The sequence below is a fragment of the Aedes aegypti genome, chromosome 1 (assembly GCF_002204515.2).
Source record: "Aedes aegypti strain LVP_AGWG chromosome 1, AaegL5.0 Primary Assembly, whole genome shotgun sequence".
Classification (NCBI taxonomy): Eukaryota; Metazoa; Arthropoda; class Insecta; order Diptera; family Culicidae; genus Aedes; species Aedes aegypti.
In genome coordinates, this window is record NC_035107.1 from 150,135,789 (window position 1) to 150,158,942 (window position 23,154).

General features: G+C 36.1%; 1 protein-coding gene across 1 annotated transcript in view; it reads right to left on the reverse strand.

The window, feature by feature from the left end:
• Positions 1–4,239: 4,239 nt before the first annotated feature.
• Positions 4,240–23,154, reverse strand: part of LOC5564601 (neuroendocrine convertase 2) — a 29,992-nt gene continuing 11,077 nt past the window's right edge. The window contains exons 3-12 of the mRNA XM_001648899.2: positions 21,012–21,119; positions 20,695–20,950; positions 15,385–15,422; positions 15,248–15,324; positions 14,709–15,186; positions 11,082–11,182; positions 10,782–11,015; positions 10,556–10,720; positions 10,374–10,491; positions 4,240–5,556 (exon numbers count right to left, since the gene is read on the reverse strand). Of these exons, the coding sequence (XP_001648949.2) occupies positions 5,395–5,556; positions 10,374–10,491; positions 10,556–10,720; positions 10,782–11,015; positions 11,082–11,182; positions 14,709–15,186; positions 15,248–15,324; positions 15,385–15,422; positions 20,695–20,950; positions 21,012–21,119 (1,737 nt within the window). The 3' untranslated portion in view covers positions 4,240–5,394. The remainder of the gene's footprint in view (positions 5,557–10,373; positions 10,492–10,555; positions 10,721–10,781; positions 11,016–11,081; positions 11,183–14,708; positions 15,187–15,247; positions 15,325–15,384; positions 15,423–20,694; positions 20,951–21,011; positions 21,120–23,154) is intronic.

The following is a 23,154-nucleotide window of genomic DNA, read 5'->3' on the forward strand; positions in this document are numbered from 1 at the left end:
TTAAGTATCTAGGGCTCATGCTAGATAAGAATTTAACTTTCAAAAATCACATTGAGAGCATTCAAGCCAAATGTAACAAGTATGTAAAATGTCTTCTTCTTCTTTCTGGCGTTTACGTCCCCACTGGGACAGAGCCTGCTTCTCAGCTTAGTGTTCTTATGAGCACTTCCACAGTTATTAACTGAGAGCTTACTATGCCGATGACCATTTTTGCATGTGTATATCGTGTGGCAGGTACGAAGATGCCCTGAGAAGTCGAGAAAATTTCCAACCCGAAAAGATCCTCGACCGGTGGGATTCGAACCCACGACCCTCAGCTTGGTCATGCTGAATAGCTGCGCGTTTACCGCTACGGCTATCTGGGTCCCATTGTATGTAACATGTCTCTATCCTTTTATTAATACAAAATCAAAACTTTGTCTTAAAAGGGCAGGATCCGTCATTGATTTTGGAATTTTCAAAAGCAGTTTTTTCGTTCAAAATCAAGCAAATTCACAGGAAAATGTGTTCACTGTATTCTGCTCTCCAATCGAAACACAGTGAACACATTTTTATCGAATAAGTTTTAGTTTTGAACAGAAAAACTGCTTTTCAAGTTTCGATGATGACGATGATTACGATGACGGAGCGTTGATCGTTAAGAACAAGCTTTTGATATTCAAACGAATTTTCAGGCCAGCCATGTTGTATGCTGTACCAATATGGAATAGCTGTTGTAATACCAAGAAGAAAGCTCTGCCGAGAATTCAAAATAAAATTTTGAAAATGATTCTGAAGCTTCCTCCCTGGTACAGTACCAATGAGTTACATAGAATATCCAATATTGAAACATTGCAACAAATGTCAAATAAAATAATTAATAGTTTCAGGCAAAAATCGTTACAATCTTCTATTGCCACGATTAATGCGTTATATATTTAGGTTAAGTTAGGTTAAGTAAATTGAAAACGTGTTTTTTTTTCTCTTATAAGCAGGTGAAAACTCACCTGTAAAAATCTGCTAAGGCAAATGAAATGCAATATGTTGTTAACAAAATGTTAATAAAATCTTAAATTTGTTTTACCAAATTAGGATGATAGTGTTGTCTAATAACACAGAACACCTAGATATAAGAAAAGAAATTTAAAAAAATCGTTGTTGCTATGATCGCATGATAAAGAACAACCGCGATGCATCATTGATGTTGTCATAATCACTAGATTTCCATCCTTGCTATGGAGTCTTCAAGCATGCAAATTCGAGAAGCATTGGAAAACTATGCATGGGAACTATGGGAAACCCTTCTGACCTCGTTTACTGATTTCACTGGACCTACTACTTTAACTGTTTCCTAGTAACGATGACGACGGTCGGAAGCAGTGAGGAAATCTTCCAATCTATAACTACAGACGAGCACCAGTAAATGATCTAACGGGCTCATGGTTTCCGATCCATCAAATTTCAGTCCCCCCAACAAACCGGCGATCGTATCGGCTGAAAACCAGCCTCACTATGATCGCGTGTCGATTTAATTATCAAAATGCCGGTGATATGAATTCCGATGATTTTTTTAAAATAAATACAAATTTTAGAATGTAAATGATGTAAAAAAAGAAAAGATTTCGGCTCTGTTATGCCCTACGGCGCCCGAGCCTGCCAAATAAACGAGATAAGTAAAAAATAATAATTCCGATGTGGATAAATATTTTTTGGTCACTTCTGTTGAGTGCTACGTTGTAATCGTACTGACAGAAGCCTGGCTTGATTCCTGTACCATTTCAAGTCAGGCTATCGGATCTGAATACGAAGTGTTTCGCTGCGACCGCGGCCCAAAGAACAGTCTCAATACAACTGGTGGTGCGTTGCGTTGCGTTGCGTTGCGTTGCGTGGTAACGGAGTATTTCGTAGATTGCATACTGAAAACTGTCATGTTATAAACTTTACAACACTTATTCCAGTTGCTCATGGAAAACTATTTTGGATCAAATAGTTATCCAATCGGAAGTCAGAGATGCAAAGACATGATAATTTCCATTGCCGGCCACGCCCATCTTCTCCGTTACGAGGGTAGGAAAGGAAAATGATGATATGACACCTACTTGAAGAGAGGCCAGCGACTCACCGACGCCCTCATAGATGTCAAGGAGTTGGATGGTGGGAAGGGTAATGGTCTGGAAGAAGGGCAGTAGAAAATAGTCATCAATGCATTTTCTTGTAACTTTGTGACTATTTTTATTTCTGAGTTTGTATTACGTTTTGTTTGGGTGAGGTGTTTAAGGTAGGTGGTTCGATGTATTGTTTCTTTACTAAACTTATGAATGTACGCTTCGAGATGTCATCGTCATGAAGAAGAATCGTAATGTTTCATATCAATATAATTTATTCGTCATAATTTGTTTTACTTTTTCATGTCTGTTATAATAAAATTTACATCAATTGTTCTTACTTCCTGAACAAAATAACTTGTTTAGATAAAAACAGTGCGTTTCATGTATTTAATATAATCTCTTTTTTCTAGCTGCATATGTCATCTATTAATGAAAATCAAATAAAGTATGAAATGTCTAACAAATGTTTGGCCCCCCAAAAACACAAATGGTGTAGAAAGGTATCGTAAGGTATGTTGTATATAAGCCCGTTTTACTACACATGGGTATTATATGTCATTTTTATATTTCTACCTCTTTCATTGTTCAAAAATTTATATCTTTGGAATCATATTTGAGCGATTTGATAGCATTTGATAACAAACTAGTCAAAATAATGTTTATATAAGGCGAATACATTGTTTGACGAATAATCGATAATCTATTGGACAGAACCTGAATAAGTTTTACGTAATGTATGGTTTTATGTAGCCAGCAGTTTATTATTTAACGTAATTTATTTGTGGGAGTGAAATGTAGAACTTAGAGTCAGCTATTATATTCTTGATATTTTGATTTTTATATACATTTTTATTTTCAGAAAAATTTCCAGAATATAATAGTTAATTTTTAACTTGCATTCATATGTATGACAAAGGATTTGTATTTATCTTGAGGGAAACACTAAAAAATACAACATGATTTTCAATAGTAAAGTTGAATTTACTTTGAATCAAATTCTGTTCACTTAACTCAATTGTATATATTTCAAAATAAGCAATAAACTTCAGCTTAGATTGAAGACAATTATTCAGTTGTCGATATGAAATAGCGAACTCATTGATTCATCCTTAAAAATATTCCTTGTAATATAAAGCGTAAAATATATAAATTGATGAATAACTGTTCTCAATTTTGAAGTGTTGAATTTATTTTCAATGGCAAAAATGTAAGTGTGGTTACTCCTTTTGTTAATACGTCTACATAATTGTTGTATTGATAGCTGCTAATGCTTAAATTTTGGGAATATGCATCAGATTTTGATTTAAAAAGATGACAAAATTCATCTTCCATTAATCACTTTTACTTTTGCGCCGGGTTAAATTTTCTACTGAGAACTTTGTAAAAATGTAAAAAAAATAACGAGCATATTTAACGTGATTATTCAGCGAGTCGGGTGAGGTGAGACGAGTCGAATGAGGTGACATTTGTCATCTCGCACCCTTTTGAATAACATTAATAGTTTCACATCACTCGAGGTAAAAACGACTCGCCTCGACTCATACATAAATATAAATAAGCATATTAATATTTACTGTCTTCACGCTTATGCTTTTTTCCATCAATGGATTTCTAGCTTCATCAGTCTCATGCCCTTACATCCTTTCTTCCTCAAGTGATGATGAGTTAGGCTGAAATCTCCTGAATAGAGGGGAACATGTCTCAGGAGTGGAGCTTCTCATACATGATACCTACCCAGCCATCGAGAATTTCAACTTGGTACATTGGTAGATTGAAGCTGTTTTTAAGTATTTACATTGTATAGTGTAAAATCACAAAATTATGACTAAGAGCCCATTACCCATTCATACAATTTGGGCCAACTGAAAACCCTGAAAGGTAGTAAAAACACCTAGGGAAAGTGTACCAGTTATGGCCATAGTGGTTCCCTATTTGGCCATATGCAAAATTTGGATAACTTTTACATTTTTAATCTTTTTGAATGTTTTAACATCAAGATTTATCCTTTATTTTACTGCTAAAACACAAAAGATTTTTCAAAATATGAAGGCATTCAAGATATCAGATATGGCGAAATAGGGAACCACTATGGCCATAACTGGTACACCTACCCTATAGATCGTAAATAGATGTTTGCATCCATTGCTGTTTGAAAAAAAAAAACAATATGGCTGCATAATTGAAATGCTTTGCGTCAAAATTATCTTGAAAACGAATGTTTCATGCTCATTCTGCAAAGTATTCGTATACACGTATATAAAAGATTCAACACCTACAAGAACCCGCATTCCCAAAGACCAATCAGTACAGCTTTTGGTGCGACTTTTACATCAGTATACGAGTCCAAATTGGAGTCGCTTACACTGACTAAATTTTGAAGGTTGAAGTGCGAACGACTTTTGATCTTAGCTTTCACACAGATAGCTATTCTAATGAGAGCTATCAGATCAGCTATCCGAAAATTATGACTAATATGATGCACCTCCATATATGGTTCCTCTAGAATTAGTCTCAAATTCCGAACAAAGTCATGTTTCGAACACTGGATTTTGTATGGAGGTTTGTTTAAATATTTCATTGTCGTCCAATTTCCAAGCAATAAAGACCAATTTCGATTAAATGTTAATATATTGAAGCTATTTCAGAACCTGGGAATTGTAAAAAATCTTTAGTTCGAGATAAGTAATATTAGCTTCAATCCATTAGCATGCGAATTCATGAAAAACATCTTATTTCTTGTTAAATACCGTATAAAAAACAGTTGTTTCACAATATTTGCCTTCAAAATAATTTCTGAAAGATAACGTCGATGTTCCAACTAACGTTGCATATAATCCCAGCTAGTAACTACGTCATTATAACATATTAATAAGCACTACAGATGACAATTGTTTGTTCAAAATAATACAAAACATTTTTAAGGATAAAACAATATTATTTCTCATAATTATTCGGGTTTTCCGAAAATATTGCAAAAAAAAATCTAAATATTCCGTGTTTATAATAACCTTTGTATTCGGTTTTTACGCAAAGTTATAAAAATCTCAATAAAAATATATTTAACAAGAGATTGAAATAAAAATTATTAGACTCTAAAACCATATATGGATCTATCATCCTCAAGTGGGCACTAGTCCAGAGATAGTAAAAGTTTTAGCTAACATTTTGGATCATGAATGATCGATTTGCTTTTTCATTTTTGTTGTTAATTATAGATATTCAACTTGCCATGCCCATTCCATTAGTAGATGTCACCCGTTCTACGTTAACATTATGAGTTTGAACCGTTTGCAAGCCATATGGCGTTTTACATTTTGTCTTGGTCTTCATGAGCTTTTTTGACGATAGCCAATTTCGAATGTGGAGAAGCCGGAGACAACATCCTGTACGGAGGGTCCTTTGTTCCATGCAACACCAAAGAAAATTCCTTTATCCATCCTGATCGTGGTTCCTTTGAATTGAAAGTTGCCTGAAAGAAATACATTCATTATTGATACAAATTTAATGACACAACCGTGATTTGGACGGGCTCATTTGTCTTTTAAAAAAAAAGGCATCGACTGGAGTGTGCCAATCACCGAAGAATGACGCTTCTCAATGGATTGCCTGCTTTGCTCTTGTCCACAGTTGATAAGCAGGAGTTTTCTCATTTAGTTTTGTATGGGGAAAGGCATCTAAATTAAAATTTCTTGTGAGTGGAAGCTTTAATCAAAAAAATATTTGGTAGGCGCCAGTGAGACTCGCGACGCGCATCAACTCGCCGCATTTTGAAAACAGTTTTTTAGTGTGGCGCTGCAGTTTTACGATTTTTATGAACACAGCGCACTATTAACATATTAGCTGCGACGCACGGGACCCAAGAAAACAATAAGTATAAAAAAATGTTGGTCTCGATTTCTACCGGATACATAATACACTTTTTTGAAGCAACCTGGAAAGAGAAAGTTGCATGCAGAGCATAACCAACTAAATAAGCAACACCTTGACATAAAAAAAAACTTTAGAATCAATCGCTTTGCTACTGCAATGGAGGAGTTTTTCCTTAAGGCTAAGTAGCCCGTCATTTCTTTTGGCAACCATGTTGACATTTCAGCTTGCAATTTCAATTTGATTAAACTCAGTCCGCGCGATTACAGTGGGGATTCGCTCGTTGGGGATCTGCTGAATGGAATGACTCGATGGTTGGATGTTCGCTGGTTGGAAAATATTCCAACTAAAAAGCACTCAAATGTCAACAGAAAATGTCTAACTGACTCTGACGTCTGGGTACCATCGCATTGCAGTCTCCATATATAGAACAAATGCGTTTGTATATGCGCGTTTCGTGACGATTTGCTCGCCAGATGCGTTAGTGTGGAGCATTTTCACCAGCTGTCAGTCGTTCCAACTAACGGATCGGATTCGTTAGATGGAAGGGAGTCCTACAGATACTTTTTCAGCTAAGTCAGTGCAAAACCAAACCACACCGTAACGCACATCGCTAGTGTCTATGTACGAAAAATCGCTAAAAGGTAACCTAAAAAATATTTGTATGGCGAAATGCATCTAACAAATTATTTCTCAAAATTGGGAACTATTTTCGAAAAAATATTTGGTACCTGTTGTGCGTGATGATGATGGCTATCACGCCTACCAAATATTTTTTCGATTAAAGCTTTCATTCACAAGATATTTGAAGTTAGATGCCTTTCCCCATACAAAATAAAATAAGAAAACTCCTGCTGATCAACTGCAAGAGCAAAACAGGTAATCCATTGTACTGGTGTGGAGGAAACAGCAGAGCATGTCGTGCTCGATTGTCCCCTTTTCATTGTTGTGAGAGATCGCATGCTCGCTACATGCGGAGGGGGTACGTCCCCCGACAATATAATAGAGAGAATGTGTGCGGATTCCGAGTTTTGAAATGCAGTAACTGCGGCTGTTACTCACATTATGTTAACGCACTTGCGCTAGTGTCTAATGCACGAACTATTTTCAAAAAATATTTGGTACCGGTTCTACGCAGTTATGATGGCTCTCACGCCAACCAAATATTTTTTCGATTAAAGCTTTAATTTACAAGAAATTTGCAGTTAGATGTCTTTCCCCATACTAAATTAAATGAGAAAACTTCTGCTGATCAACTGTGGACATGAGCAAAGCAGGTAATCCATTGCAGCGCCTATGGCGCGCCAACCAAGAGTTGGATTAACCCTGCCGAGGCTGATTCCTTGGAACATTGTTTAAGGCCGCACGGGACGGTATTATAATCACATTATCCCTTTGAAGAAGCAAATCTCAAGTACTACTCAATATATCGATGCGAAAAATGTATCACTATAATTCTATATATGTAGTGCACAACCCAATAAATTTTCAGCTTAATCAGTTCACTAAAACTCGAGATTTGCTTCTGCAAAGTTTTGATGGTAATTGTTAGAGTGAGACAAAAGATAGGGAAAATAACACGGTCTCCCGTGTCACCTTAAGTCGGCTAAGAGAAGCAGTTTGCCTAGGCTACTTCTGTTACATATGCTATATGCACTGGCCCCTTTCCCGAAGAAATACCGTAAGTGGATCTGAGGCCAAAGGTAATGTCGGTACACTCTGTACACCACTTGAGCAAAATTCAACGAGAATTGCTCATGTACAGTGCATGGGATGGTTTTAGTGTGTCTTCGGTGGTGCGGCATTCCCACACTCCCTGAGTTACCTTCTCACGGGGTCTGTTTGCATATTTTCCCCTTCTAAAAAGCAAAAAAAGGCGCACAACTAATCGTACCACAAAAAAAGATTAGAAAAGTTTCCTCAACTTTTATATCACAGTCAATTCGCTCTAACGAAGGTACGGTGCTGCCATCTGGAAAAAGTTTACTCTATGCGTGAAGCGTCGAAAATTTAACCCGGCAAGGTATAGGAAGTGAAATTTCAAATGCTTATATAAAATTAATTACAATAGCTATTTAAATTCTTTTCAGTACATGTTGATAGACATTATTTAGATTTTTATATTTTTTCTTCAAAATTCTGCGGATTCTATAGCTTATTATATATCTAACCCCGTACACTTAACAGAATTTAATTAAATTTAGTTTTGATTTTTTTTAAAAGCATTTGAAAATTGACTTCCTATGCTTTGCCATGTAAAGAAATCGGAGCTTCACGCATAGGGTCAACTGTGGTAATTGCCTCCGTCATCGCGAATGGATTACCTCCTTTGCTCTTGTCCACAGTTGATCAGCAGAGAGCAGAAGTTTCCTTATTTTATATTGTAGGATAGGGAAAGGCAAATTTCTTGTGAATGGAAGCTTTAATTAAAGAAATATTTAGTTACCGTTATAGCCATCATCATTTTGCACAACTGCTACCAAATATTTTTTCGAAAATAGTTCCCAATTTTAAGAAATAATTTGTTAGACGCATCTCGCTATGCGAATATTTTCCACGTTACCTTTTAGCAATTTTTACTGCATAGACTAGTCCAGTGTTGCATTTGAACGCGTTCAGTTTGCGTTCCAGTTCAAACTGTTGAACGAGGGATCAAGTAGGCTTGAACATTGATCAGTTCAAAAATTTGAACCCGGAAGAGCTGAAAAATGAACGCGGAAGAAAAACTGATTTCATGGCAGATTTAAAACACATTTTAATGCAGAACGATTTACAAAAGATGTCAGGGAACATTTAAGGTATATGTGCGTGTTATGAATTTAATCTAGTTTGAAGTAGTTTCTTCAAGTTTTGTGCTTCATTGTGCATTTCAAAGTTAACGGGCCGTTCGTGAGCAGCGTTCGAATCTTGCACGAGAGTTCAATGTTTGCTGCGTTCAAGTGCAAAATTAGAACGCGTTCAGTTCACTTTTGGCTCGCGTTTAGTTAAAAATGCATCACTGGACCTGGGAGGGAGAAACCAATACGAAATTTATGTACCGTAAAACGGGGTAACTTTGATAGTTATTTTCTAAGAAAACTTGAATATTTATGCATGCTGTTTCAAAGAATTATAATTTATATTTTTAAAACAAGTACTGGCATCCTGGCTATCGATTGCAGTTGATAGATTGCCAAAAGATTTATTTCGAATGTAGATATAATTTTTCATATAATCGAAAATTGGTTTTCTGTTTTGGGGTAACTTTGATAATGGAGTATGAATCGAACAAAATTGAACGAATAACGAACATTTGTAGGGTATTGCATACCTCTAGGCGTTTAAAGTTATATGGAAATTTCTGACTTAGATTACAAGAATGGTCCCAGTTTGTGAAAATGCTTTTCGCTAAGAGATTTTAGACCGTATTCAAGTTCTATGATAACTAGACTGTCAAATATAGGTGGCCAACTATTCAAAACTACATCAAATAGTGATGGTAGAACAGATTGTTTGTAAGCGTTTCGAAAATGCTGAAATTGTGTCAATTTTTAATATTCGTATAAAAAGCCTCAAACGTTCTTGATTCAAATGAAAACCGCTCTTACATGAAGTGTCATACTAATATTCTTTAATTTTGCATTAGTTTTGCTTAACTGATTAACAGAAATTATGATATTTTGTTTAGTATTTGGTGGGTTACGCGCTATCAAAGTTACCCGCATTATCAAAGATACCCCGTTTTACGGTACGTAAAGGTGAGCCGAGATTCTGCTGTCACGAACTGTCACTGTGAGCCCAGATCTAAAACAATGGTCAAACATGATAAAAGCGCGTAATTGATTAAATCGTATTTTTGAATTTTATCAAATGTGACAAAAAAAACGATTGAAAAGCTATTCATGCTTATTCAAAAGTAATGTCACAATAGCACCTTTTATCCAGATTGAATATAAAGTGTTCAAATACGCATTATTTTACTTTTTCTAATAAAAACGAAAATTAATTGCACAGAAAACTTTGGCTCTTTTTCCATGTTTGTCCAGAACGATCAAAGGAACACAACAAAAGAAAACTAGCGATTTTCATCAAGTCTGCCTTGAGTGCCGTTGGCAAGCTGGAGTTTTCTTGCAATTCTAAATAACTTTGTGTCATATTTCGTGTGTAATATCGGTGCCTCCCTCCCAGCACTGAACTAGTCTAAAAACACTATCGCAAGAACGTTACTTATGTGGTGAGTAGCGAATCAGGCGATGCATATGCCTTATTGTTCGACTACGGACTAGACTGCACACGTTGTCACAGCGAGCTAGATGGACAGACGAGGTGTAGAACAAGTATTTCCTTCATTCTAAAGTTGAGTACATACTATGACTTTTGAAATACTGGTTTTTGCTAGACACACTTATAACAGATTATATCGCATTTTGCCTCGCTTACCTCTAATAACCATGTTCCTTGAGGATATTCGCCCCACGTATGAGTCGTCATGAAGGGCCACTTTGTAAATCCATCCCTATGATCGTCATCATTTGCTCGTTTGCTAAGTATCATGGACCTAAATAAAATACAAAACGATAAATGTGTAATCTATTATCAATCATGTATTTATTAATCAATACCTTGTTCCCATGGGAGACGTAACAAATAACTCCAAATCTCCCCTCCTAGTAGCATTTGCCGTGATAACTGCCTGCACATGCTCTAAATAGCGAACTTCAGTATCAGTTCCTCGGCAGGCATCTGTTTTAATACGTAACATCACCGCACCAGTGGATGAAATGGGGCTGCAATAAATCAATCCTTTTTTATTATTTGCGGCATTATATTAACATACATTGAACGTACTGAGGATCCATGATAGCACCTGCTTCACAGTGATACCGAGGTGGCACAGTGCGCCATTTCTTAGCCAGAGAGACTATTGCACCTGCATCTAGTACGCCAAACCCAAACAGATGATTGAATTCCAAACCAACTCCATTCATTGTCCAATGGAAGCGATTTTTAGCATCGAATAAAGAATTACGCTTCGATGTGAGTACCGTAAGATGCTGAATATCACGCCATGTTAGGGAAGGACTAGAAATAATCAAAACCAAATCTAATAAGTCTCCAAATGGACATGACTGATCGAATGAATCTCACTTTGCTTCTAAGGCAAGCGCAAAAACTCCGGCCGCTTCTGGAGCTGCCGCACTTGTACCAGAGTGCGTGGTTGTACATTTTCCATATAAATCTGTGGTTGCCTAGAAACATGTAACAAAAACGCATATTTTAAAAAGAATATATTCATACCAAACCCATTAGGAATCATAGGGATACTAATTAGTCATTCACAGAGACCAAAAGCGAGCGTGCTGAAAGATTGACATTATGCCAGAAAAAGATGTAAAACAGCAAAAAAAAATGGTTTGTGGTTGGAGTACGCATTTAGTTTGACTGACTAGTCCATGGAATTGTAAACTGTTTTTTGATTAGTTGGTCAATGCGCCGCTCTAGCGTAAACGAAATGATGTTTTCGAGTCCCACCAAAGTCCTTATTTTATCGCACATCCATGCCTAAATTTGTCAATTCAATACACACTGTGCATTCTGATTATATTTTTTCTCATTATAAATATTAATTCGTCATCCGGGAAGAGCACAAATTTTCGACCTAGCACTAATTTTCGACCCATTCATACGATTCTGGCCTACTTTGTATGGAAAGTGTATAATTGGTACAGATTTCTTGTTGGTCGAACATTGGTGCTTTTCCATATTAATCAGTTTTCAGTATTTTTTTTTTTGTTTTTGTGTTGTTAAGTATTGATTCGTAAAAGCAAACAATGCATATCTTCTTTTCATAACTAGTAGGATTAAGAACTAATTGGACAGTGTCCAATGGAAACCTCCTTGTTCCCCGTAGGGGGTGGAAACATTGTTTGAAATTCTGCAGTTGACGGATTCCAAAAAGAATGAGATAAAATTATTAGAAATCGTGCCCTACAATCTTCGATTTGCAGTACACTTGTTTTCCATAGATAAATTGATCATATTCACTCAAGAATAACATCTGAAAATGGCCTATGAGTTTTGCTTGCAAATTGTTTAGAAAATTCTAGTTATGAAAGTGTCGATTTTAGCAAAAAACGTTTTTGGTGGAGGTTGCAGTGTTCAGGCTACCAAAATAATAGTTTCATTGGGGAAATATTTTGTTTTTTTTTTCCTGAGAAATGCAAAAATACAACATAAATTATCGCACCAAACCCAATTTTTGTTTTTCTGTTGAAATAAATACGTTTCGATGTTAAAATAAAAATCTAAAAATTCTTCTTAACCTTACTGATGATTATGAATACTAGAAGTATCCATTTTGGAGTTATTTCAAGTGTTATACATTAATGTAGATATCAAATGATTAAAATAAGGCATCTTTATTCGTTCATAATGATTCTACATCAATCTACTGGCTTGTGAAATAAACGATTAGCTCATCACTGTTTCAAAAAATTCATTCATTTTTCGTGTCGTAAAAAAATCATCTGTTTCTGATAGTTATTTGGTAGATTTAAGTTATCATTGTTTCGATTGGAAACAAATATAATATTTTGTTGGTACGAAAATAAGAAGAGCTACTCAAATGGGCGTTTCCCTGCTACAAATATACAAAATTCGATTGGTCCATGATTAATTACAAAAGTTGTTTTAAGTAATCTAAGATACAAAACAACCTGTAATATCGCAATACAAAGTAGTTTATCGAAATAAGGTGGGAATTAATTATTTTGATAGCATGAGTCATGCATTTTTCCGATTGTGCGATATTTGCCAGAAAACCATTCGCCAGAAAACTATTCGCCAGAATGACATTCGCCAGAAAGTACCATATGCCAGAAAACCATTTGCCAGAAAGTACCATTCGCCAGAAAACCATTCGCCAGAATGTACCATTCCCCAGAATTGACCATCCCCTAGAATTTTTTTTTATTTTTTTTTTCAGGTGAATCAAGTTTGCAATTGTAGAGCATTAAAAAAAAAGTGTGAGATTATTTTGGTTAATATACTCAAAAAAGTACAGGGTCTCTTGGACATAGCCTACCGTTGACTTAGTGAGCCAGCTTCGAATATCCATATTCTAATTGTTGGACTAGGTACATATCATAAAAAACATCGATTTCTCGAGCATTCAACGATCAACAGCAATATTTGAAGTTTTATGAATATGAATTGAAAAAGTAACACTTAATACTGGGGGACCGTGGAACTAGAAAGAAAAAAAATATACAGTAGAATAACGATTGCATTTATTAAAAGCTGCTTCACTATGTATAAAAGATACTGCTTACTGATGTAAAGAATGGATATTTAGCATGACGGATAGTAAAGTAAGTTTTTTTTTTTAAATATATGTTGTCCCTGTAAAATGGTATTATGGTTTGAAAGGCTTCACAAGCGGTTCGCCCTTCTTTTCGGTATAAGCTGTTCTTCAAAGTTTTGTTGCTTCTTTTCAATATACGTTGCAACTATCATTCTACAGATGTTATAGCATGAGATTATGCTATTTTATAATTATTAAATTCCATCTCTCTGTTTTTTCAGTTTTAATTAAATGTTTTTTTTTTATTATTATGTTTTAAGGGATTATGGTTTGGAATATTTCACAAGTGGTGCTCCCTTCTTTTCATCATAAGCTGTTCTTAAAAGTTTTGTTGCTTCTCCAGAGCTAGTTTATTGGATATTTACAAGATTTCGATATACGTTGCATTTATTTGTGCCGTCGGTTCGATGAAGTAATGAAGGCCTCCATTCGCAAACCAAAGTTACATTTACTATAACAACTTTCAGGAGCTTTTAGACAAATAAACAGTTGTAAAATCAAGAAGAACATTCTATATATGGGGAATGAAGAATTCTTATTTGCCAAAAACCATGTCAAGTAGCGGTAAGCAAATACTCTTTTTGAATATTTTTTCATGTACTGATATTTAGGTGACCCTTATTAATAAAAACCTTTTGGTCTATTTTTACCCGAATGTTGTTCCCACGAATATCATTTCCCTGAACGCCAGATACCCGAATTACAATTTTTCCTGCAATCCATTCTCCCGAAAGAACCCAAAATTTTTATGGATCGTGGTATTATGATAGAACCACCCACTTCTACTCCCTCTTGAACGACCACGTGGTTCATGGACGGCCCCAAAATAGATGCAGTTCAAAATGGAAAAGAAACAATCTTCAGAGACAGAGTGGTGAACTAGAAAGAACGATAAAGAAAACAAGAAAAAATGCTGAGTTCGGAGAAACTTTAAAGAACCGCTGATCAAAAAAGAAGGGTGCATTTCATATGAACCGTTCATCAGCCTGAAATAATCAATAAGTTCTGATAATTATGAGTGCCAAAACATTTTCGAGGAACCTATTTCCTTGAGAAAAAATGAAAAGAACGAGATAGTTACCATACTATTTGTTCAATTTAGTGCTTTTGAACATGTGAAAAGTGGCACAAGTCGAATATTGTGACGGTAATTCTTGGATTCCAAGATATTTCATGATCAAAATCGACAAGAAAAATAATTCTGGGGAATGGTACTTTCTGGCGAATGGTACATTCGGGCAAATAGTTTTCTGGTAAATGGTACATTCTGGCGAATGGTTTTCTGGCAGATGTCATTCTGGCGAATAGTTTTCTGGCGAATGGTTTTCTGGCAAATATCGCACAATCATTTTTCCATCTAATTGCATAAAGATTTTACCTTAATGAGATTAAAACCATATACATATACATACCACGCCTGTATTAGGATCCTTCGCTCCATTGCTAAACGTACTGGCTAGCGTGGAGCTGCAACTTTCATCATAATGAGCGTTTTGCCCATCATTGATAGCACTGTTTATTGATATCGTCCACATTGATGCTGCATATCCATCACAGTTACAGTCATCCTCTTCACCACCATCACCCGAAGCCCACACATAGATATTCCCCAGTCCGTTGCGGCCTTCATTTACACCCTGTACAATAGCCCTCATAGTAGCATTTCTTGGCCCGTCCACAGTTTTACCGTCATCTGTTGGTCCCCACGATGCACTGTAGATGTGTATTTTATGTGGCTCGTGACCCATGGAGTTCGCCTCAATAAGATCAGTCATATAGGGTTGATCTAACATGCGTATTCCGGCGATCTTGGAATCATACGCAACGCCTACTCCACAAATTCCGTTATCTCGTGCTGCGGCAACCTCTCCAGCACATCGAGTACCATGGCTACAAACAAACATAATAGTTTCTAATGCTGTTCTATGTTACAAATGTATTTTTGGATTACCTGTTGAACCAATCATCCGTATATCTCGGATACGGGTATGGATCATTGCTGCTAAAATCGTAGCTTGCTTCTGCATTCTAGAATTGAACACCATATGTGAATAAGGCATCATTATATAACAATAAATTTTAACTTACATAATTGAATTTCAAATCTGGATGCATATAATCGACACCTGGAAAATATACGAAATTATAGTTTATGAGATATTCCAGTATACTCGGACACTTTTTGTTTCTCGTTTTTACAAATAAGTTCAGTCATTCATTTTCAAAGTTTCACAAACGAAAAATATATGGATCTAACAGTGAGCTTCGTGGCCGTGCGGTTAGCGGCGTCAGTCGATTGTGTGCCACGAAGCGTGGGTTCGATTCCCGCTCCAGTCGGTGAAAACTTTTCGTCATACGGAGAATTCATCACTGGGCTACTGGGTGTTTCGTGTTGTCCGTTGCCGTTCGTGATTGTTCAGTCTGTGCAACCTTTGGCTGAAGACGGTGTAAATTGTCTTTTTAATAACATAGGAGATTGGTCAGTAGGTTGGATTGGTCCTTGGGTTGATCGGTAGGTTGACAACTGTTACACTCAGGTAAATGGACTATCGATAAACATAGGAACCCCTTATGAAAATTCGCCACAAGGAATCGGGTTGAAATTCATAAATTTGCCTTATGAAACCGAAATTTGAAAACAAAAATAGTTTTCGCGGCAACCTGGAATCGAACCAAGAACCTTGCGATCAATAGGCTCGTGCGTACACCCCGCGCCTATCGACGCCTTGGTGTGGAGTGATGCTAAAACGATGCATAAAGCGTTCGTATTGCGATAAGCGTTCCATCTTTCATAAGGCAAAATGTATGAATTTCGATAGTCCAGTTCGCTGCGTGTACTAATGGGGCGCTCCCTGCCCACTGCAACTGCCTCAGGGTCGGCGTACGCGCTTGACTATCACGACCAACAATACACTAAACTACCTTTTCTAGAAACCCAGTAAATAAATCCAATGATTCCAGTTCATTGTTCAAAGAAAAAAAATGATGTTAAAAAGTATGTTGATATCTTCTACAGATTACTACAGTCAACTCTTCTTTACTTGATATTCCGTATCTTGATATGGTAAGAGAACCATAATAAAAGTTGGTTTTCTTGGCTACCTCGATGGTTCCATGGATTTGCACTGGTTTTACTATATAACTGTATATTAGACTGATGCAAATTTTGAAATTTTTGCTCCCCTATGTTTAAACGGTGTCAATTATGATAAAAATCATTCTCCCAAAATTTGAAGCGATTTGGAAGAAATTTGGTTGTGCACACGCTATTTGAAGTTTATATGGAAATTACTATGGAAAAGGTAAAGCTTTTGTGCTCAGTCCTCTAACTGATCGAAATAATAATCTATGGAAAACTGAACAAACTCTTCCCATGTTAAATCTTCTCAGCTACAACTTTGCCGAAGACCACATTTTGATGGGACGTAAGGATAATTTGTTATTATCAGGGTTCTGAATTTTCGTATCAATGATGCGAAATCTACGATTTTTCGCACGTAAGGAGAATGCTTTTTCGCTTCCTCACGTGAACATCTTTTTTCGCTCACACTAATTTTCCCTAGAGTAACGATGGAGGATAACCGATAATCATTCCACTCTGGGGATAATTTCCTTTTCCCTCCATCATATTTTCGCTCACCAACTGCTCCGGAGAATTATCACTATGTGGATAAACAAAAACTAGTGCCGGCGACGGGATTCAAACCTAGAACATAGCTTAAAACAACCGCGATGCGTGCACGCTAACCATGCTACCACACCAACTTGACGGAAGCAATGGGTAATTTGGTGCATAAAAGCAACTGCTGCTCGTGGCGATGGATACAGGAAAAGTTCTCCATGGATAGGAAAAAGAGAAAATAAACTTCTCACAGCTGTGGATAAGTGCAATTATCTATTTTCGCTTTGTTTTGGATAAAATCGCAAGGCAGCTAATCGCTGAAAATTGCTTTGGGGGATAAATCCATTATCGTGAGAGTGAGTGAGCATTCGGAACCTTGGTTATTATTGATAACGAAGTCTAAACCATGCTGAGATGATCATTCACTTACTTTCAGAGCAACACTGCTTTTTTGCTGTAGAACATAATAGCCTGGATTACTTTGATCTATTCTACCCACGAGGAGCACCACTGTTGCCTGCCAGGCAGTTTGTTCAGCATGCAAAATGCATACCCAGTTTATGATTACGAGTAGCAATTTATCCTGACGTCCAATCAAAATGTGGTCTTCGGCAAAGTTGTAGCTGAAAGGATTGCACATGAGAAGAGTGTGTTCACTTTTTCATAAAACATTATGACGAAGAGATAGAGGGCTGAACACAAAAGCATGGCGTTTTCCATAGTAATCTCCATACAAACTTCAAATGGCCTGTGCACAGTCAATATTCTTCCGATTCATTTCAAACTTTGGGAAGATGCTATTAATCATAACATAAGTCGTTTAAGCATAGGGGAACCATAATTTCAAAATTTGCATCACTCTACTGTATATACTATATTCTGTATAACTCGATACAGTAGAAACACTAGCCTTAGAATACTAATGTCGCGACTGTTCGTGTGTCCAACATCTAGTTTGCCACGCTATGACAGCTTGAATACCGGGTCTATAAGTATATAAGTCTATAAGTGTTAAATCAATTTTTTACCAAAATCAAAACTCAAAACAACTCTCTACAGCATGGCAGTAAACACACAATCAAAAATTGCACTAGTGAGTATTAATAAAATAAGGCTGTTTTAACAGTGCCACTAGCGTTATACTACTTATATTTCTATTGTCGATACCTTTCTAACTCGATAATCCCTTCAATATGAAGTTATGAAGAGTTGACTGTATTAGAAAATATTCGGGAAGGCGAAGTAGGCCGTCATTGAAATTTGTACGCGTCGTTGATGATTGTTGCTGATTCATCTCACGATTTCGAATCAAAGAAAATCAGTTGGTTTTACACTAACACAGCTGAAAAAGTATCAGCATACTTTATATATGTTGGCGTGTACAGTGATACTTTTTCAAGTCAATATAAACTATCAAGAATGAGTTTTATCACTTTGAATTTGCACGCTGCAAAGCCATCAATGCTGACAAACCGAATGACGGGCTACTCCGCCTGCCTCTCAAAACATGCTTCACTTCGACGCTATCGGCTGCCGATATCAAACTGAGAGGGGAAATATTGAAGCTGTCTTCTTCTTCTTGGCAATACGTCCTCACTGGGACAAAGCCTGCTTCTCAGCTTAGTGTTTAATGAGCACTTCCACAGTTATTAACTGAGGGCTTTCTTTTCCAATGTTGCCATTTTCGCATTCGTATATCATGTGGCAGGTACGATGATACCATAGACTTAAAAAGTGATGATGATACTCTATGCCCAGGGAAGTCAAGGAAATTTCCATTACGAAAAGATCCTGGACCGACCGGGAATCGAATCCAAACACCTTCAAAACGCAACCAATTGTTTGACCATGGCGGTCTGAGTGGCGGATCATGAGTTTCTGTGCGTGTCATAAATTCTTGTACTTTTTTGACTTTTACAAGGTGCCGTGTTTTGGTGCTGTCTCGCTCTCTCTCACGAGCAATTTAAAAACATGACGTACAGTAAAAGTCAAAAGTTTTGCATAGGCTCATGTTCCGTAACTACTTGTATCACAGAGTAGTGTGAAACGTCAGACACGATTGTGAAATATAAATCATAAGAAGTTAAGATTGATCATTCAAAAAAATTTGTATGTAAAAATTCACACAAAATTTATCTAACAATCTCACACAAAAAGGATGGAATTAAAGTAGGGAAGTAAATTAATAGTTGAAACAGTTAGATGTAGATGGGTGTGACAGTGACAAAAATTTGCTTTTAGAAAAAAAAAAAAAAATTTAGTTATTTTCCAATGACGTGGGGAAGCGAATAACAAAAAAACATCAAGAAAAAATTGGCGTATAGAACGTAACTCTTTGAGCGTAACGGGATCACGAGGCTTCGGAAAAAATGTTAATGTTATGGGTCCTAAACATAATCCTAGGAATATTTGTGTTTTATTAAGCTAGATTACTTGTAGTCGACAGCTTATCACCTTCAGAGCTGAAGTTTGTATTAAGATTTATATTCCTACAGGGCACCCTCAATGTAATTTATCAGCCTAATGATGGCTGCAGTCGAATAAAATACATGGTCTTAAGGCCAACTACTTCACCTTCACTTGACGTTAAGGATCCGTCGTCGTAATAATCGTCATCATCGAAACATCAACAGCAGTTTTTCTATTCTAAACTGAATTTTTTTCGATTTTTAATGTGTTCACTGTGTTTCGGTTAGAGAATAGGATACAGTGAATACATTTTCATGTAAACTGCTTTTGAAAATTCTCAAATTGACGAATCCTACCCCCTTAAGGGGACACGGGAGACCGTGTTATTTTCCCTATCTTTCGTCTCACTCTAATAATTATCATCAAAACTTTGTGAAAGCAAATCTCGAGTTTTAGTGAACCGATGAAGCTGAAAATGTATCGGGTTGTGCACTACATATATAGAATCATAGTGATACATTTTCGCATCGATATATGGAGTGATTCTTGGGATTTGCTTCTTGAAATGGATAGGGTGATTATGATGACGTCCCGTGCGACCTTAAGGACATATAGGAAGGAATCCCTGTCATGGCAGTGAAAATGGCTTCCTCACATATACAAACACATTTCTGGAAGTCCACATTATTTCTTAAAATATTTCACTTACCTACACTAAATTCACTCCCAAATTGCTAACGAGACTTCAGAACACTATTACCTTACGATTTCCGTAGGTTTAACACTAGTAGCTGGTGGAAATTTCATGAACCGTGCTAATTTTCAACACGGACGTTTAACTTTGCTACAATTGTTTACACTTATCCGCCTGCGAACGAAGAACACTTTTCGCCTAATTTGACCACTTTCGCTAAACATAGAACCTCCTACACAGTTTACTTTCACTACTTGTTAATTAAAGAACAATAACTGGTGGATTTCTGATGAAAACAACTTAAAATTTCACCAAACCGTGCTAAAACAATCACTTGATCACAGCATTTCGCTTTTTTTATTTTTCTAATTTTACGCCGGCTGCTCGCTTGCAGGGCTGTCAGATACGTTGATGGTTACGTACGACATCAAGCAATCTTATTCAGTCGAAGGGGAAAAGACTCAAATTGAAGTAGCGATTACTGGCAACAACGTCTTATCAATTATAATTTCACTATTACCAACAAATAGGAGAATATTTTTGTGTGTACCACTACTTTTATAAGTTATTAGTGGATTCAAAGGAGTTTCACCTTAAGCCGCTTATACTAGGTTTAAGGCCTAAGCGGTGGTGAAGAAAATAAATTCAGCGAGACATTATAGTTTATGCATACCGTCATCCATAATTGCCGTAGTTACGTTTTTCCCAGTAATTCCTTGGTCCCATGCAGCTTGCACGTTTAAGTCAAGACGTGGTTTTCCTCCATTTTGCCCAGTGTTCCGTAAATACCACTGTAGTGGAAAATATGGGTCAGTCGGAGCTTTTCCAACATTAGGATCAGAAGGATCCGTCACGAATAATGATGGAATTGAAGTACGTAATCCTCGCTTTACACGTTTGAATCCAACTTGTTGCACAGCAGTGTTCACCTACAAAAATACACTTTGATTAATATTGACTTTTATCTATAAGAATAAAGACAAATCTCACCAATGCTTCCTTTTTCAGAACCCTCATATGGGCTATACTTCGTCGAGTTCTGGCATGTGGAAGGGCCATATGTTTAAAGTGAAACTCTCGTCCGGCACTTCCTGCGAGCTGCAAAGTGAAAAAAATGAGTGATAGTTTTTTTTAATTTAGAGATTTTTTTTAGGAATTGTTATTCTATACTAGCTATCATGTGGAACTGCGAAGAAAAATAAAAATGATCGATACGTACACTCCCGTGCATAAGTTTGGGTTCGCCCCCTAAAAAGCATGGAAAAGTTTTCAGTCCATATCTCTGTGATTACACGTCCAATCAAACTCTCTAAGTCGCATTCGAAAGGCAAAGGTTATTCTTACTTCGTATGTATTTTTCCAAAAACGTTCTTTGAACTTTGTATACTAAATTTTAACTTGAATTTGTGACATTTTAAAAAAAAATACACACTGATAAAACATAGCTAATTTCCTCAGTATTGGATCGACCAAAATTTTAAAACATGGTGTCATTAGAATCGTAATCTTATATTCTTTGAAGGGCACTCACGAAATTTTTGCGGAAAAATCTGAAAGGTAATCAAAATCAATGAAACAGTCAGTCAAGTCATCGTGCAAAAGTTTGAGTTCACCTGAACTTTCTTATATCTGTGAAATCTCAAACCAATCATGTACGCGCCATTATTTGCGCTCAAAAATGCTTTAAACTATTAAAATCGGTTGAAAAATGGCAGAGATATTGACAAAAAATGATGTGCGTGCGGCTCAGGTGAACCCAAACTTTTGCACGATTTGCATCATACTGAGGGGTGAACCCAAACTTTTGCACGATTTGCATCATACTGAGGGGTGAACCCAAACTTTTGCACGATGACTTCTTCAAAGAATATAAGATTACGATTCTAATGACACTTTGATTTAAAATTTTGGTCGGTCCAATGCTGGGGAAATTGGATATGATTTTTCAGTGTGTTTTTTGAAAAATGTAACAATTTTAAGTAAAAATTGAGTATTTACCGTAAAACGGGGTAACTTTGATAATGCGGGTAACTTTGATAATGCGGGTAACTTTGATAGTGCGAGACTCACAACATATTAAACGAAATAACGAAGTTTCTGTCAATCAGTTAAGGAAAACGAATGCAAAAGTAAAGAGTTTTAGTATGACACTTCATGTCAAAGCTATTTTCGTTAAAATCAAGTGCATTTGAGGATTTTTATGCAAATATTAAAAATTTACAAGATTTTAGCATTTTTGCAACGCTTACAAACAATCTGTTCTACGACCACTATTTGATAAAGTCATAATGAGATCGTCACTTACCTATGACAGCCTAGTTATAGTAGAATAAATAATAATAATAATCCATTTATTTATCTTTTGATAATATACAATAAATACATACAAATTCACTTAATTATCTATACTTATTTTTTATCCACATTGCACAATTTCTTTTAAACTCTGAGACAGATCTTGCATTTCTAACTTCGATTGGTAATTCATTGAAAATTCTAATTCCATTCGTCAAGTATTCTGGCAAGAGTTCATTGGTCATTTTGAAAATAATAGTTAGCACATTAAAAATTATACGCTCTTTCACAGAAAGCCATTGAAGCGCCTCTAACATGTTTAATATTGGTGTATACCTGTTACAATTTAAAATGAATCTCATTATTTTATTTTGTAGTCTTTGCAATCTATTTAGGTGCGTTTCACTTGCCAAGAATAGCACTGAAGAGCAATAATCAATATGTGGGGCCACTAAGGTTTTATATAAAAATATTTTGCTCCAAAACGTGAGTTGACTGCTCAAACGGATCAGTAAACCATATTTTTTTGCTACTTTTTTTACTACGTTATCTATATGCGCTTTAAATGTTAATTTTTGGTCAATTAGGACCCCAAGGTATTTAAAAACATCAACTCTCTCAATTACATCTCCTTCGATACAAATTTTTAGTTCTGAATAATTTAATTGCTTCCTATTACTTATTACCATCGATTTAGTTTTTTGAACGTTTAATTTCAGCTTTTTTATTTTTAACCACTTATTCAATAATTTTATATCACTTCTAATTTTCTTAATTGCTATCTTTTCATCTTTTTCTGCAATAAAATGACAGTATCGTCTGCGAATAAATTAATATC